The following is a 15,709-nucleotide window of genomic DNA, read 5'->3' on the forward strand; positions in this document are numbered from 1 at the left end:
ACGCGGAGCCCTCCAATAGGCGCCTGCGTGTTCTCATCTGACCCCGCCCCCTTGAAGAACTCCCGCGAAAATAGGACAGGAAGGGGCGGGCAACTAAAATCCAGACATATGACATGTCTTCTTTAATGTGACCAGAAGATGGCGACAGAAACACCATTACGTCCGACCTGCGCATATCACGGTGATGTCCTCTTAATTATTTACTTTATTCTGACAGACACTAAATGATGATTCTGAATGCCCTCAGTACCAAATGTACAAATTAAAGTCACAGACGGATGAACCTATAATACTTTTCTATTTTTTTCCAAAAGGATAGTTTCAAGATATTTCCACTCAAGTACTTTACTTTTACACAACTGTTGTAAGTATCCGTAGTTTCCTGATTATTTTGATTTTTTGGGGGGACTTTGTATTTTTGCGTCATTATATATAAAAAAAAACAACGAATATACTTTTTATCCCCCTGCAATTACTTGAACACCTCAGCTACTTTACTTTGCAAATCAAGATTTCGAATAGAAAACAGGGCAAACCTTGATGAAGATGATGGTTGTTTTTTCTGATTGAAGCCTTTCATCTTCAAGAGGACACAATCAGAGCTACAAAACTGGAGCACATGTGACCTCAGCATGACCTCGAGAGATCCGTCGCTCTAGGATGACACAAATATCAAAAACTCAGTGTACATTTACTTTACCTTTTTAAACTCAATACCAAATACTTCTTTAGTTTCATGAGAGTGAAAACAGACTTTCACCTTGACTACAGTACTATTACAAATAGTAATCTTGGTATTTCTACTTTTACTTCAATAAAGGAGCTGTGTACGTCTTCTCCATGTGAATGACGAATTTTATATTCGATTAGTTCCCCTTTTGTTTGTTGTGTAGTGTTGTTTGTGTTGTGGTGTAGTGTAGTTTGTGGTGTAGTTTGTGGTGCCGTGTAGTTTGCGGTGTTGTTTGTGGTGTAATGCTGTTTGAGGTGTAGTGTTTGTGGTGTAGTGTAGTTTGTGGTGTAGTGATTGTAGTGTTGTTTGTGGTGTAGTGTTTGTGGTGTAGTGTAGTTTGTGGTGTAGTGTTTGTAGTGTAGTTTGTGGTGTAGTGTTTGTAGTTTTGTTTGTGGTGTAGTGTTGTTTGTAGTGTTGTTTGTGGTGTAGTGTTGTTTGTGGTGTAGTGTTGTTTGTGGTGTAGTGTAGTTTGTAGTGTAGTTTGTGGTGTAGTGTTTGTAGTGTAGTTTGTGGTGTAGTGTTTGTGGTGTAGTGTTTGTAGTGTTGTTTGTGGTGTAGTGTTTGTAGTGTAGTTTGTGGTGTAGTATTTGTAGTGTAGTTTGTGGTGTAGTGTTGTTTGGACTGTGGTTTATGGTGTAGTGTTGTTTGTAGTGTAGTTTGTGGTGTAGTGTTGTTTGTGGTGTAGTGTTGTTTGTAGTGTTGTTTGTGGTGTAGTGTTGTTTGTGGTGTAGTGTAGTTTGTAGTGTAGTGTTGTTTGTGGTGTAGTGTAGTTTGTAGTGTAGTGTTGTTTGTGGTGTAGTGTAGTTTGTAGTGTAGATTGTGGTGTAGTGTTTGTAGTGTAGATTGTGGTGTAGTGTAGTTTGTGGTGTAGTGTTGTTTGGAGTGTAGTTTGTGGTGTAGTGTTGTTTGGAGTGTTGTTTGTGGTGTAGTGTTGTTTGGAGTGTAGTTTGTGGTGTAGTGTTGTTTGGAGTGTAGTTTGTGGTGTAATGTTTGGAGTGTAGTTTGTGGTGTAGTGTTGTTTGGAGTGTAGTTTGTGGTGTAGTGTTGTTTGGAGTGTAGTTTGTGGTGTAGTGTTGTTTGTAGTGTAGTTTGTGGTGTAGTGTTGTTTGTAGTGTTTGTAGTGTAGTTTGTGGTGTAGTGTTGTTTGGAGTGTAGTTTGTGGTGTAGTGTAGTTTGTAGTGTAGTGTTGTTTGTGGTGTAGTGTAGTTTGTAGTGTAGATTGTGGTGTAGTGTTTGTAGTGTAGATTGTGGTGTAGTGTTTGTAGTTTAGATTGTGGTGTAGTGTTTGTAGTGTAGATTGTGGTGTAGTGTAGTTTGTGGTGTAGTGTTGTTTGGAGTGTAGTTTGTGGTGTAGTGTTGTTTGGAGTGTAGTTTGTGGTGTAGTGTTGTTTGGAGTGTTGTTTGTGGTGTAGTGTTGTTTGGAGTGTAGTTTGTGGTGTAATGTTTGGAGTGTAGTTTGTAGTGTAGTGTTGTTTGTAGTGTAGTTTGTGGTGTAGTGTTGTTTGGAGTGTAGTTTGTGGTGTAGTGTTATTTGTAGTGTAGTTTGTGGTGTAGTGTTGTTTGTAGTGTAGTTTGTGGTGTAGTGTTGTTTGGAGTGTAGTTTGTGGTGTAGTGTTTGTGGTGTAGTGTTTGTGGTGTAGTGTAGTTTGTGGTGTAGTGTTTGTGGTGTAGTGTAGTTTGTGGTGTAGTGTTGTTTGGAGTGTAGTTTGTGGTGTAGTGTTGTTTGGAGTGTAGTTTGTGGTGTAGTGTTTGTGGTGTAGTGTAGTTTGTGGTGTAGTGTAGTTTGTGGTGTAGTGTTGTTTGGAGTGTAGTTTGTGGTGTAGTGTTTATGGTGTAGTTTGCGGTGCTTACCAGCAGAGGAAGACGCACCTGCAGGATCAATCCTGCCAGTTCCTCTTTTTTCTTTACAGTCGTCATGTCGGACCTTTTAATGAGAGCATTCTCAGGGTCCTGGCCAGTGTGAGTATGAAGCTCTCAGACTAACACGCACTCTTCTTAATAAAACATCACAATAAATTCCCTCAACATCCCTTTTTACTCGGATAAGTCACTCTTGATAGGAATTCGTGAAGATGTCGACGTATTAGAATAAAAACGGCGGGCCGGGCTGGCTGTGTGGGTTTTACACAGTTGATAAAAACCACACTTCAGCTCGGGGCGTTTCAGGCCACTTTAACACCGCCCACACCTCCGGGTTTCGGGCTGGAGGGTCAGCTGTGCTTTGACGAGTTTTCCTCCCTCCGGGATCCGAAATCAACCTCTGCTCTCGAACATGTTCCAGTGACCCTGGGCCGTGCGGTTTCTGAAGGAGGCAACGAGCCTGTTTCTGCATCTGTAGATTTTCTCCTTGCAGAGACACGTGAAGAGCAGCAGGTGTTTTTGATACGATCAGGTGAGATCATGCTTCGTCCTCTTAAACCACTAAAGATCACGCAGGTAATTCCCGATGGATTCTAATGAGGATGAGAGAGGTTTACCACAGGTGAACACTCAGAGGGTGTAGAATGGAACATGTGGAAAGAAAGATTTTCATATATTTGTTGCAAGAAAAAGCTCCATCGAGGTAAATCAGCTTTTAATGCAGTAGATTGTTAATTTGTCTACCAGGACAAACCAGCCCAGATTCGTGCATTTCCATAAAATCTGTGGGTATGAAAATCACCTTGTTTGTCAGACTGTTAGCAGGAAAGTTTACACCTGGACGGACGCAAGGTGAGAGAGAGAGATTGTGTCACTCTATTTGTGACACCAACAGTAGAATATTGGCAGGTGGGGAGGGGCAGATGTGTGTGTGGAGATTTATATTTGTTATATACATATACATATAGGATATAGGTGCTTATTTACCTTGCAGGCAACAAATTTTTGTCTGTGCCACAGAAACATGTCACAACAGCAGGGTTCAGGTTTGACTGCATGTCTACTTTTAAGAGGTATGCTTCTTACCGCTGTCATGCGTACTCCCTGGTTGTGTGTTTTTCTAGTGCTAAAGTGGTCAAATCTGGACAATGAAGACTTAGATTAAACATTTCAAACACCAAGAGAATGACAGATGCAGCCTTTCAGGGCTCGAAACAACATTCTTTGTTAATCTGTCTTTAGAAATTTCAGAGCATGTGCTCCTGGCTGACTTTCCTCCCCGAGTTTAATCCCCTCAGTTTAGCTCGGATTTCATACACACCTCCTAATACCCCTGATTCTGAGTTCAGATTCATTTCATTATAAGAAGACGTCTTAGAGAGTTGTGAGTCTCTATTATGTAATGAGCTCTTTTAAGGTCCTTAATAGCCAAGCACTTTTAAAACGTTCACTTCTGATCAACGTCTCTCTTTCAGGGCCTCCTCTGTCTATATTCCACCTCCACCACCCAGCGATGTCCGGGGACATTCTGCAGCGGCTCAGCACCTTCACCCTGAGCGTGAAGCAACTTAACCGCCTCCCCTTTCTCTCAGACCTCATCCCTTTTTCCCTGCCACCGCCCAGCCCCACCGTCACCTCCTCCCAGGTCCCCAGATTGTTTCGAGAGCCTTACATCCTGTCAGGGTACCGACCCGTCCAGCAGGACTGGCGCTGCTACCTCCTCAGCCTCTTTCAAAGACACAACGAATCGCTGAACGTGTGGACTCACTTGCTGGCCGGCCCTGTGCTGCTTCTGCGCTGGTGGGCCAACGTAGGCGCCCTGGGGTACACCTTAGATGCAGCCTCTCTACCTCTTAGCCTATTCTTGGTGTCTGCCCTCACATATTTATTCCTCAGTGTAGCAGCTCACCTCTTGCAGTCTCACTCAGAGCGTGCACACTACTTCTTCTTCTTCATGGACTATGTGGGTGTAGCTATCTATCAGTATGGTTGCTCACTTGGTCATTACTTCTACACATCCGAACCAGCATGGAGAGAAGCCTGCATCGGGCTGCTGTTTCTACCTGGAGCGGCTTTCTTTGGGTGGTTTTCCTGTGCTGGCTGTTGTTTTGCAAAGTCCAGGTACCGGCGACCATATCCTTTGCAGCGTAAAATCTGCCAGCTGATCCCCACCTCCCTGGCGTATCTGCTGGACATCAGCCCCGTTGTCCACCGTCTGGTCACCGTCTCATGGGCACAGGAACCCTCACTGCCCTTCCACGCCCTCCAGATTGTGTCTTTCCTGCTTTCTGCCCTCTTCTTCTCCTGCCCCATCCCTGAGCGCTTCTTCCCAGGACACTGTGACTTTGTGGGCCAAGGTCACCAGATCTTTCACATGTTCCTGTCCCTGTGCACATTGTTCCAGCTGGAGGCTCTGTTCAAGGACTACGCCAGGCGGAGGGATACATTAGTGGAGATATTTGGAGAGAGGCAGCTGTGGTGGGCTTGTGTATCCTTCCCCGTATTGTTTCTATGCTGCACTCTGACAGCACTCCTCACTATGAGGCACATGCACAAGCAACTGCAGGGTAAACAAGAGAGAGATGAGTGATGACCAGAGAGAGAAAAGGCTTCGTTTAGGTTCCAAATGATATTATCAGTGATACAAAGTAATTTTTATATGTTTCTTAGTGTAATCCTTTGTTTATCTGTGTATATGTGATTGCTTTAAACATTGAAACTTTAAAATAATGTGAAATATTTTCTGATCTTTTGCGACTCATAGCTCGTCTGTGTATAACTGCTGATATAAGAGAGAAACAGCCCAGTGAGCGCCACTGATGCCAACTATGACTTAGTGAGTCATGCTTTCATTAGCTGGTGCAGCTGCTTGTGACGGAGCGTATCACTGTAGAAAAATACCAGCAGTAGCAGCAGCCACATGTAGGTGTGTGTCCTTTTAGAATAATAAACCTTTCTGTAAGTTCCTGAAGTGAAGATGCATTTTTTTTTAACTTGTCTTGGACTACGCTTGAGTACGTGACACTGCTGATGGCCACCACACTCTCTGGTCTTTCAGACGAGTAGCAATGTCAGCAAGATGGAGTGAAACAGTGTGTGTGCCGCTGAAGTGGAGGAACCAGAGAGTGGGATTTGGGAACAAAGACGCTAGTTTTAATACTGGCGGGGGGGGGGGGGGGGGGGCTGCCCAGAGACACGTTGACCAAACTGTTGTCCCTCAGCAGATTCAGTTACAGGACCTGTGTGTCTGAGAGCAACACTGTCCTGTCCCTCAGGGACGATTTCAGTTCTAATTCAGGTGACTTACACACCCCCCCTCCAAAAAAAATGTTTGTGTCTAAAATTATCGTCCCCTTATGTGAAGGAAAAAAGAAAAAAAATAATCTGACAGTGGCCAGAATGTCTTTATTTCTTTATAGACACATATGAAAAGAAAAGAGGTGATAAGAATGCATGTTCATCAAAAAATAGAGGGTTAAAAATCGATGCGATTAGATTTGATGAAGTGATGAATTATCAGGGAATCTGATTGATTTCATCAAGATTACATAAAAGCAGTCAGTCACGTTTCCCTTTTTTACATTCATTATTCACAACAAACAATTATCGTTTAACAGGAAAGAGTGGAAGTTACCAGAAAAGAAAAAACAAAGGAAGTGAAGAAAAGTGAACGTGTGGATTGATAACTGATGGTTGATTTGATCGTCAACCATTTATTATTCACTGTTGATATTTTCTTCTTTATTCTTTACATCAAGCAATTTTTGTAACTTCCCTTGAACTTGATGCTGGCAAGTGCATTTTGTCTTTGAACTGTTGTACCCAGCATTGTTAGCTCTTTTATTCCTGTTTCCATTCATTATTACTAAGCTAAGCTAACAGGCTGTACTCTTGTACACATTATCGCTAACTGATACCTCTGTTTCTTGCCATTATGCTCAGCTAAGCTAACAGGCTGTACCCCTCCACACAGCAATGCTACATGTTTCCCCCTGTTTCCAGCCAGTATACTGAGTAAAGCTTACATGCTACCATTCCATACTGCACTGCTAACACCCCCCACCCCCGTTTTGAGCTAACAGGCTACCACCCTAGACAGCCTTGAGATCTGTTGCCTCCTGTTTTCAGCCATAAACTTAGCTAAGTTAACAGACTGCTGGGCTAAACTTCATATTGAACAGACCAGGATGTACTGAGGAACTTCTACAACTCTCCTCAGTGCAAAAGAAAAGCCTGAAGACCAAAAAGGCCCTGTGGGAGGATGAAGAAACTTTTTTTTTTTTTTCAGGGAATGAGTAAGAAAGTAATCCAATTTCTCATCTAACTTGTCACCCAACTGTTCCTTAAAGTTCCCTTCCAGGCAAAAATGAGTTGTTGTGCTTGTTCCTTGGGTTGAATGTTTGAACTACACTTTGTGGAATGATGCATGTGCAGGGTGAAACGATTGAGCACACATTCATCAGAGAACGAGTAAACTGTCCCTGTGCTGACTGACATCATGGTTTCAAGAGGTGGTCCTACCAGCAAGATTTGTGGCATCACAAATACTTTGTTTTCTTCTCTTTGTATTTTAGACCCGGATCAGTTTCCAGTGTGACAGCACGTAGCTGGGTCGCTACATGGGGGGGTTGCAAGTGTTACTGTATATTTAATTTGCAACGGATATTGTTTGCTAACTGCCTCTGCTCTCCTACGAGCACAGATTTCACAAACGGGAAAAATGAAAGGAACCACAGTGTTGATTCAACAAGACCTCATCGATGACAGAACGGGGCTGTTTGACAAGTCCCGGGTGTGGAGGTTATTTGCTTTCTGTGACAGCAAACCAAGTGTGTGTGTGTGTGGGTGTGGAGGTGGTGGTGGTGGTGGGGTAGATCAGTCAAATTCTTGCCAGGTTTCCCCTCCCTCTGCACAAAGAGCTCACAGGTGGAGTCGCTGATATCAGCTTGTGATCAGATTATATTTCCTGTTGACTGTTGTCATTTGTGCTCCAGACAGGTTCAGCACAGCAACGTTTTAAATATGGAATTGTTCGTCTGTGTGGATAATAAACATTTACAATGAAACATGCGATGGAGTCGAACTGCTGCAGAAGTTCCCTTTAAAATGCGCTGGCTGGTTTTAATAGGATAGAGAGCGAAGTGGCTCGCGTGAAATTCCGTGATACGCGTACTTGTACAGAATTTGAGGTTGGCGTGAATCCCGGAGTTTTGCGGATAAAGCAGCTTATCATCATTGAGTAGCAGGTAAAAGCAGACCCATTCAGCTTCACTGACGTGTCATGTAGAGGCGCCTGCTGGTGTCACTCCAGCAAAGTTTTCTTTTTACTTGTTTGTTGTAGCGAAACCCACCTGATCCAATCTAACCTGCCTTCACGATCACTTTGATCAGATCCTGCAATCAACTGCCAATCATGACTAGCGTGTGTCGCTAGTGTGCAGCAGGAGAACTACATCCAGCCTCAGAGGTGGAACCCTCTGTGCAGGAAGCCTAAAAAGTTTCAGCTGCAAGGAAACGTGAGTGCAGATGCCCTGTGGGCTGCGTAGGGTCACTGAGCATGCTCACTTCTGCCAGCTAACACAGTTTAGCCTTCTGTTAACTTGGACTGGGATTGAGAATGTCTCTCTGGAGCGCTGGTGATGGTCAACCACTGCACCAGCAGCACCAGCAGCACCAGCAGCACCGGCCATCGTCACTCACAGACAAACCCTGTTTTGAAATCTGCCCCTCCACTAAAGCCATAAATATGAAAACCCTTGTTATTGGAGGCAGGCCTGGTAGGGAGAGCATGTTGTGAGACGGAGGACAACAACACGTAGCTCAGAGGGGAACAACAGGAACGGCGGGATGTTGTAGATGTGTGGAACTGATCACCGAGCTCAGTGTCATCAGCAAGTAAACGGGTTTGATTGACCTTTCAGTTTTACATATCCTAACAATTTACCAAGTGTTTTGTTTTTGTTTTTTTTACTAAGAACCAGCATATTTTCAAAGGTTGCTGTAGCTCAAACACACATTCCATGTCAGCCCTGGAGGCTGCACACACGTCAGGTGCAGACACAGCCCACTGCAGATGTAATTTAGTGATGGTTGAAGCACAATGGGCTGTTCATGTGTGTGTGTGTGTGTGTGTGTGCGTGTGTATGTGTGCGTGTGTGTGTGTTAGCACCTCCTTTATGACAGGCAGGACACAGGTGAGCTCAATCCCTCCCTAAACCGCCTGCCTGCTGTGAACCACCTAAAGCAAATTCAGTTGAAGAACTGCCAGCAGCAGGTGACACAGCGGCGGCAGAGCAGAGCAGCATTCAGAGTGAGTTATAAAGCCTTGATTTGATTTATTCCTAGATTCGTTTGTAGGAATGTGTCAGGCTGTGTGACGTGACATCAGGATTCACCGATCAATGAGCCACTTGTCCTCAATTCTGCTTTTCCAACGTGTGTAACCGCCCTCCACAGAGCACAAGGACAATGGCTCCTGTTGGGATGGTCGGCATGTTGGGTTGGTATTCGTCCCCAGAGGTGGGCATCATCTCGCTCATCACCTTCCTCATCCTCAGCGTTACGCTCCTCGCCCTCTGTGTCAGGTGTCGCAGGTGAGGAAACTCGCGACAATGACAATCCACATTTATTCGAGTGTATTTGTCCTCAACCGTGTCAGGTTTCCTGCTCTGTCTTATGTAAGATAAGCTGCCTGTGCCTTACAAGATATGAAAGGAATTATGCGGCGTTCCTGTGTGAGTAATCGTCACCAACGCTGCCACCCAGTCCAGAACAAGTCCCCTCCTGTATGGGGTGGCTGCTCACAATACTTGTGCTGATTCATTTTTCTGTTTTCGCACTTTTGAGGCTTTAATTGCTATTCGTCACTTTCCAGATTGACAGAGCAGAGACTTGTCAGACTCGATAGGTGGTTTTGGAGGGAGGGTGTGACCTGCTTGAAAGGGAGGAGGCAGAGAACCTCTGTCAGATATGGTTTTATAATTGAGCGAGTTGCTCCAAATGGGTCAGGTGAGGATCATTGCCTTCCATGGTCAGGGGGCCCCAATGAGATCCGTGTGTGTATGAGTTACACACACATCTGCATACGAGTTTGTATTTGCACACGTATGACTGCGGGTGACACACCAAACATACCAGTGACAGTGACACACAGGGGTGCAACAGCGCTCTTATCAACTGCTGGATGTTTCTGTACATTCCAGGGCATGTTTGTCAGCTGGAGGAATGAAACCAGAATGAGAGGCAGTGACAGATAGGAATCATAACTCAGAGGATGAGTTGTACACAAGGCCTCCAGTGTGATAAAGGACTGACGACTGGAGCTGACCTTCGTGTTGGCATTCAAACTTTCTCTCAACTGCAGGGATTCGGTTCTTACGAACTTAAAGCGATTCTTCACCCAGAAATTATTTTTGCCCTTCAAGTACTCACAAACAGTCCACTTGAGCCCACAAAGATGTGAGCGCAGAATGCAGAAAAGAGGCGGCTGGGCTTATTTAGCTGGGAGCTAATGGCGATTTACCGCTAACGACAGCAAAACTGTCCAAAAATGTCCATTTAAGCTGTAAAGCACATCGCCAGGTACGTTCAGTTTCGTGGGAGGGTTTCATGTTTGTGGATTTCAGAGTTTACAACAGTGTACAGAGCTGGAGGTTGTAAACTGAATTTTTGGGCAGTTTTATGATCGTTAGTTAGCAATTAGCTTCAAGCTAAGTATATACCTGTTTGTTCTCTCTGTACTCTGGAGAAATAATGAAGGAGGGGAAGTCACTGTGACTACAGGACACTATTTAGACGCCCGATGATTTCTGGAAAGCACGTGTGTCAGGAGTGAATAAAACAGCCAAGAAACACACCTGCGACTATCTGGCTTTTGTCCGCGGTGAGGCAGTCTCACTTGAACCCTCGAGAGCAGCTTCTGGGTGTTTTTTGCTCAGTGAAAAGTTCCACAGCTCAAAAGAATTCAAAGGCCTCAAAAAGGTCTTCTATCTAGTCCAGCACCATGATGGTGCCAGAGACGATCGTGTGGGGGGGGGGGTTTCCTTCCTCTACAACCAGGATTGCATTGTGCAAAACAACGGGGCACAGAATTTTGTGTTTGTCACAAGTTTTTATTTCAAGTGTTTATTTTGAGCAGATTTTTAAATGACGTACTTTGATTGAATAGCAAAAGTTTATGACCCGTCTTTCCTGAAGCACGTCCCACATTATTCGTTTAAGTTGTTACCGATCCTTTTCGCTATTTTTTTTAAACATCTTTCTACCAAGTCTCTAAAGTTTGCCGTCAAATCCAAAATCTTGTTTAAAAAAAAAACAACAACAAAGAAACAACTTCAAGTGAAGTTCCACATCTTTAAGAGTCGGTCCAGCAAGTCCAGCCGACTCAGCTGAAGTCTGTGCGAGCGAATATCAGATCATTTGACATTCACAAGACTCTGAAGACAAAAGACGACAAGCACAACATTGAAGTAAAATGCGAGTTTGGCCTCAAACGGCGAGTCCAGCACACTCCCAGCAGACCCTAACCTACTAACGGTGGTCCGAGTCAACCTGACTTGAGCCGGACGCGACAAACACGGTGCTGATCGGCCCGATGGAGCTTGTCCCGGACCTCAGTGCGGTCGACTTCTGTCCAAGTGCTGCAGTGATGCAGGACAGGAGAGTTACGGCAGGATTCCTGGTCTGCCTGTGTTAAATTTAACCAGGTAATCAAAATGACACCAGCTGAGGGAGGAGCTGGACAGAGCAGGACACAGAACTGTTAAAGCCATGAATGCAAATAGGCTTCTTTGCAACTGTGGTCACCAGACACCCTGGGTACACACAGATGTGTTGTCATATCATAACTGTCTTTATTTATTGTCATCCACAGGAACAGCGGCAACGCGTATGACGTGAGCGGTGGAGCAACGGTATGCACTCCCTCACTGTGTCCTCCTCCCTTCCCTCCCTCCTTTTCTCCCCCTCCATCTGACTGAATTTCATCCATGCAGCACCGCCCATATCTAAATCTAGCGTTAAGTTTCTGTTGTGCTCTATTAACAGCCAATTAGCAGCAATGAGAGGCTAATTATTAGCAATCAGTGGGAGGCTGTGACACTGTAAAAGCTGTTAGCATGACAGTCGCAGAACTGAGGAAAATAGGTTGGGCCACAAAAACATCCAACGATGGGACTTATTTTACATGAGGAGAATTAGAAATATTTTTCTTCTGGAAATTACAAAGTTATTAAACCTTTTTTTTTGGGGGGGGGGGGGTGTAAATACTATCTTGACCTCGGGGTGTATCGTTCTGAATCAGCAGCAGCAACGTAACGATTTAACTGACCAAAAACATATGAAGGTAAGAATTAATCCAGGGAACTTGTGGACAAAGACACATAAACACAAAAAATAAATTTGATGTCGAGACACTAAACACATGCATCCAGGTAAATCCCATCGTACACAGGAAGATAAACTGAGCAAGTCCCATCTTGGATCCTGGGCTTTCTAGAAGATTCAAGCCTCCAAAATGAACTTGGTCGCCCCTGTCAGGTTGGTTCTCGACCATAAAACAAGACTTTACCTGAGATTTATATATCTGCCTCGAAAGACTGTATCTAATGCACTGAGGTCCAGGGAGATCAAAAATTAGCATTTTCTCTGGTCTGACATTTTTATTGAAAATGCAAATCATAAACAACTGCAGCAAAGGAGTTTAATCGTGTCATGCTGTTGTGTTTGAGCGTAGTGGTGACTAACTATTTCATTTCACAGCCGGTTTACTGCCGGTTAGCTAACAGCTTTACTGGGGTAATTAGGACAGGTGGGACCTCATTCCACGCATACAGAAAATCAAAAACATGGCCTTCACCAAGCTGCGGGACAGCCCCCTGCTTTACAGCCTGATTCATGACTCTGTTAGTCAGTCACAAAGAATGCGGCATAAAATAGCGTGTCTGTTAGCATTAGCTAGCATGTTTGTTAGCATCAGTGAATGAGTGTTTGTCAGTTCCTCAGGCTCACTGTGTCTCAGGAGCGGAGTTTAATAGTTCAAACCTCAGATTGAGTTTGAACCAGCTGTTTGATATTTAAACTTGCTAAATGCTAAGCTACCTGCTAGTTCAAGCTAACTTGTGAAAATAGCTGACCCTGTGATTTGAACTTCCCTTTTAATTTTTTTTTTTATGTGATTTTTGACGTAACCAGGGTTCAGAAAGACAAACGTCAAGTTTCATGACATGTCATTAGTTGCTCCTGCGTGATTGTGCACAGTCACCAAATTCACACTCACAGATGCGTGTCCTCGTTCTCCATATCGACCTTCTCTGCTTGTCTTTCCGACAGTCTGGTGGAGCAGGACACGTTAACGGGACTGCTGGTGCTGGCACAAAGACATCCGCAGCCACTGGTGAGTTGACTCAATTTCCCGTTGCCAGCAGGAGGGGTTTTTTTCTTCTTCGTTTTTTCCGGTACAACAGTGTTGCAAATGCAGGGGAAAGCAGGCTGAACCAAAGAGTGGAGGCAGCATGGAGAGGGGTGATGTTCTTCAATGGTTACTGTTCTTTTGCTCCACTTGGTTCTCAAACACCATCTGAACAGTGTTACTGTGGCACTTTGGCCCAGATGGGCGTCCTCTGCAGGGTCTTTGACTCAGCTCAGTTAACCTGGAGAATTAGCTTTATTATTACGAACACATGAGCAGGTATTTCATGCACATTCTCTGTTTTTCTGTCGATCTCCAGACGCAGGAGACACAACCTACACGTCATGGAGGAACCACGACAGCATGCCTCGGAGTACCCTGGAAAGAGTCAACTGAGCTGACAGCTCCAGCTCTGAACACTAACCCCACAGCAGCTCCACATATCCAAGGAAAAACCATATTCATCATCTCATTGCACACAACCCCAGTTCACTTGACAGCGCCCCAAATGAACAGATGGACTACAAAAAAAAGAGTGGCGTGGAAGGCTGGGTAGCTGGCTCTGTGGGCTGCCAGCTCACGCCACCATCCTCACCCTGTCTTCACGTCCGGCCTCCACTTATCTGGATCGAGACTTAGGGGAGAAGCTTTTTAACGCCCTCATTTGATTTACAGATTCTGAGCTGCTCTGACAGGAACGTCTCATGTAAAGTCTTTGACCGTCAACTCTGAGCATTTTCACTGTTCACCTTTTGAGTTCTGTTGGCTGTAACTTGGCCCAGTCGCTGTCACAGGTCTGATAAGTCTTGTGAGCGGCGAGCTTGTCAGCATTAATGTCTTGATTTTACCCTTTTGAAATAAAGATTTGAAGCTTTTTAGAGCCAAAATGACTCGAGGGCGGCGATGGCTGAGTGTGTTTGTAACCTGTGTCACTGCTTCAACTTTCCTGTTTCCGCAGCAACACCGTTGGACTAAAACTCACCGTCTTTACAGAAACCTAATTTGAAACGGATCTGGTCAAACAGGCAAAGCGTGTCACCTCCTCTCTGCCCCAAAACTAGATGGGCTCCTCCTTGGTTCATACCACTCTCTGAATCCTGCAGGCAGATAGAACAAAAAAATCACCATCTCCTCAGTGGAGGCAGAAAGGCCCGCCTGGGGCTGACGTTGCATGGCCGAGTTTGTGATCCACTGGTGGTCAAGTTACATTTCTTGTGGACTTGTCAAGTAAAATCAAGTAATATTCTGGTCGACAACCTCCTTGACAACCTGCCATCTGCTGCTTCTGCACGGACACATGACACGAAAAGTATAGTCATGTAAACGAGATGGCATTTACAGGGCAGGAGAGGGCATTTACAGGGCAGGAGAGGGCATTTACAGGGCAGGAGAGGGCATTTACAGGGCAGAGGGATTTGTTTCCTGTTGCCTCCAGCCTTTGTGCTGCGCTAAGTGAAGCTACTGGCTGTTTCCTTATTTATTATTCTCAGATATCAGGGTGGTATTAATCTTCACATTGATCCTTTGACACTGTGATCAAAATGTAAAGAATGTGTGACTGGTGAAGTGAGACGCATCACAGTATTTATCACGCCGTTGTCCCTGCGCTGAAGGAAGCGGGTATTTATTGTCTGAGAATTGTGTTTCTGGGAGGTTTGTGCGTCTCTCAGTCCTGCCACAGTTGAGCTTCATGCTTTGGTTCTCGTCAACACGCATTCATGATACCTCTGCTTGTTCTGAAACCGCAGGGCCAGTCGGCGCTGACGAGGGGGGAGCGGCGCTTCACCTCGCTGAGAGCACAAAGTGGAGCAGCGGTCTGCAGGCCAGCAAGCAGGGTGGAGTTGTCATTCTTGTAATGCCAGTTGTCACACAGCGGTATCGCTCTGAGCTGAGCTGTTCAAATGAAACACACCCACACAAGTGGGAGCGGAGGGGTCACTTCCTCATGACTGTTCAGTGCTGAAAACCTGGAGGGACTGTTTTGGCCACTCAGGGGTGGTAAAAACCAGTTGGGCTGAGAATAACGATGGAATATTGCCACAATTTGGCTTGTTAACATGTTGCAAACACCAGCCGGACAGGGAGCTTCTGAACGCAGGGGCTGCAGCTTCTGTGAGTGCTCAGGGGCTCAGGAGCTGAGGAACTGGTCCTTTTTAAATAATTACAGTTCATACATGAGGTTGGGGAGTTTCGAGTGTCACCATCTTCAGCCATAGTCCAAAGTAGAGCCCGACTGATAGGTGAATTTACTCAACGACGAGGATAACAAATAGATGGATATTCGTGTAACAGCTCTTGGGCTGTAACAGCTGGGAAGGACTGATACTGAATTCTGGAGGCTGAAGCTGGGAATGATAAGAGGGAGTAAAAAAAATCCCGAATTCCGTGGGCCAGTATTCTTTTCAGCAAGGATCATTCAAGTGCAGTGATGAAATATGTGTATTTTAATCAAAAAATAAAATGCATCGGCCAAAAAAATGTCACTGGACATTAAATAATTGTAGATTAACCCAATTGCCTTTTCTCTGAAATATGCCCTGGAAAAATGTCATATCAGACAGTGAACACACCGATACTGACACAGCTGCCAGGGCCGATGTGTGGGTCAGGCTCAGGTCGGTGCAATATATACAGGATATATTATATATATCCTGTATATATTGCAGTACTGGATAAGTATATACACATATGTAAAGGTGTTTTTGTCCGCC

The 15,709-nt window shown here is 44.8% G+C and overlaps 2 protein-coding genes across 4 annotated transcripts; both read left to right on the top strand.

Moving 5' to 3' along the window:
- Positions 1-2,639: 2,639 nt before the first annotated feature.
- Positions 2,640-5,554, top strand: paqr8 (progestin and adipoQ receptor family member VIII). 3 transcript variants are annotated; one of them, XM_086189782.1, is made up of 3 exons: positions 2,640-2,689; positions 3,012-3,122; positions 4,066-5,554. In XM_086189782.1, exon 3 carries the CDS (start codon positions 4,104-4,106, stop codon positions 5,178-5,180), a length of 1,077 nt encoding a protein of 358 aa, XP_086045908.1. In that variant the 5' UTR covers positions 2,640-2,689; positions 3,012-3,122; positions 4,066-4,103; the 3' UTR covers positions 5,181-5,554. The 3 variants fall into 3 exon arrangements, with proteins under 3 accessions (XP_086045908.1, XP_086045909.1, XP_086045907.1); XM_086189783.1 differs by lacking the exon at positions 2,640-2,689 and having other exon boundaries at positions 2,852-3,122; XM_086189781.1 differs by lacking the exons at positions 2,640-2,689; positions 3,012-3,122 and adding an exon at positions 3,162-3,293.
- A 3,269-nt stretch (positions 5,555-8,823) lies between these two features.
- On the top strand, positions 8,824-13,888 carry LOC147242224 (uncharacterized). Its single transcript, XM_086189306.1, has 5 exons — positions 8,824-8,900; positions 9,047-9,183; positions 11,463-11,502; positions 12,920-12,983; positions 13,318-13,888. Exons 2-5 carry the CDS (start codon positions 9,059-9,061, stop codon positions 13,392-13,394), a joined length of 306 nt encoding a protein of 101 aa, XP_086045432.1. The 5' UTR covers positions 8,824-8,900; positions 9,047-9,058; the 3' UTR covers positions 13,395-13,888.
- Positions 13,889-15,709: the final 1,821 nt, after the last annotated feature.

This window comes from Aulostomus chinensis, chromosome 20 (assembly GCF_037954235.1).
Source record: "Aulostomus chinensis isolate RoL2024-O1b breed Wild chromosome 20, RoL_Achi_v1.0, whole genome shotgun sequence".
In the NCBI taxonomy this organism is placed as follows: domain Eukaryota; kingdom Metazoa; phylum Chordata; class Actinopteri; order Syngnathiformes; family Aulostomidae; genus Aulostomus; species Aulostomus chinensis.

Coding starts and splice junctions, on each gene's coding strand:
- LOC147242224 (XM_086189306.1), top strand. CDS start 9,059: ATGGCTCCTGTTGGGATGGTCGGCATGTTGGGTTGGTATTCGTCCCCA. Junction 11,503..12,919: donor ACGTGAGCGGTGGAGCAACG/GTATGCACTCCC, acceptor TCTTTCCGACAG/TCTGGTGGAGCAGGACACGT. Junction 12,984..13,317: donor AAAGACATCCGCAGCCACTG/GTGAGTTGACTC, acceptor GTCGATCTCCAG/ACGCAGGAGACACAACCTAC.
- paqr8 (XM_086189781.1), top strand. CDS start 3,242: ATGTGGAAAGAAAGATTTTCATATATTTGTTGCAAGAAAAAGCTCCAT. Junction 3,294..4,065: donor CAAGAAAAAGCTCCATCGAG/GTAAATCAGCTT, acceptor TCTCTCTTTCAG/GGCCTCCTCTGTCTATATTC.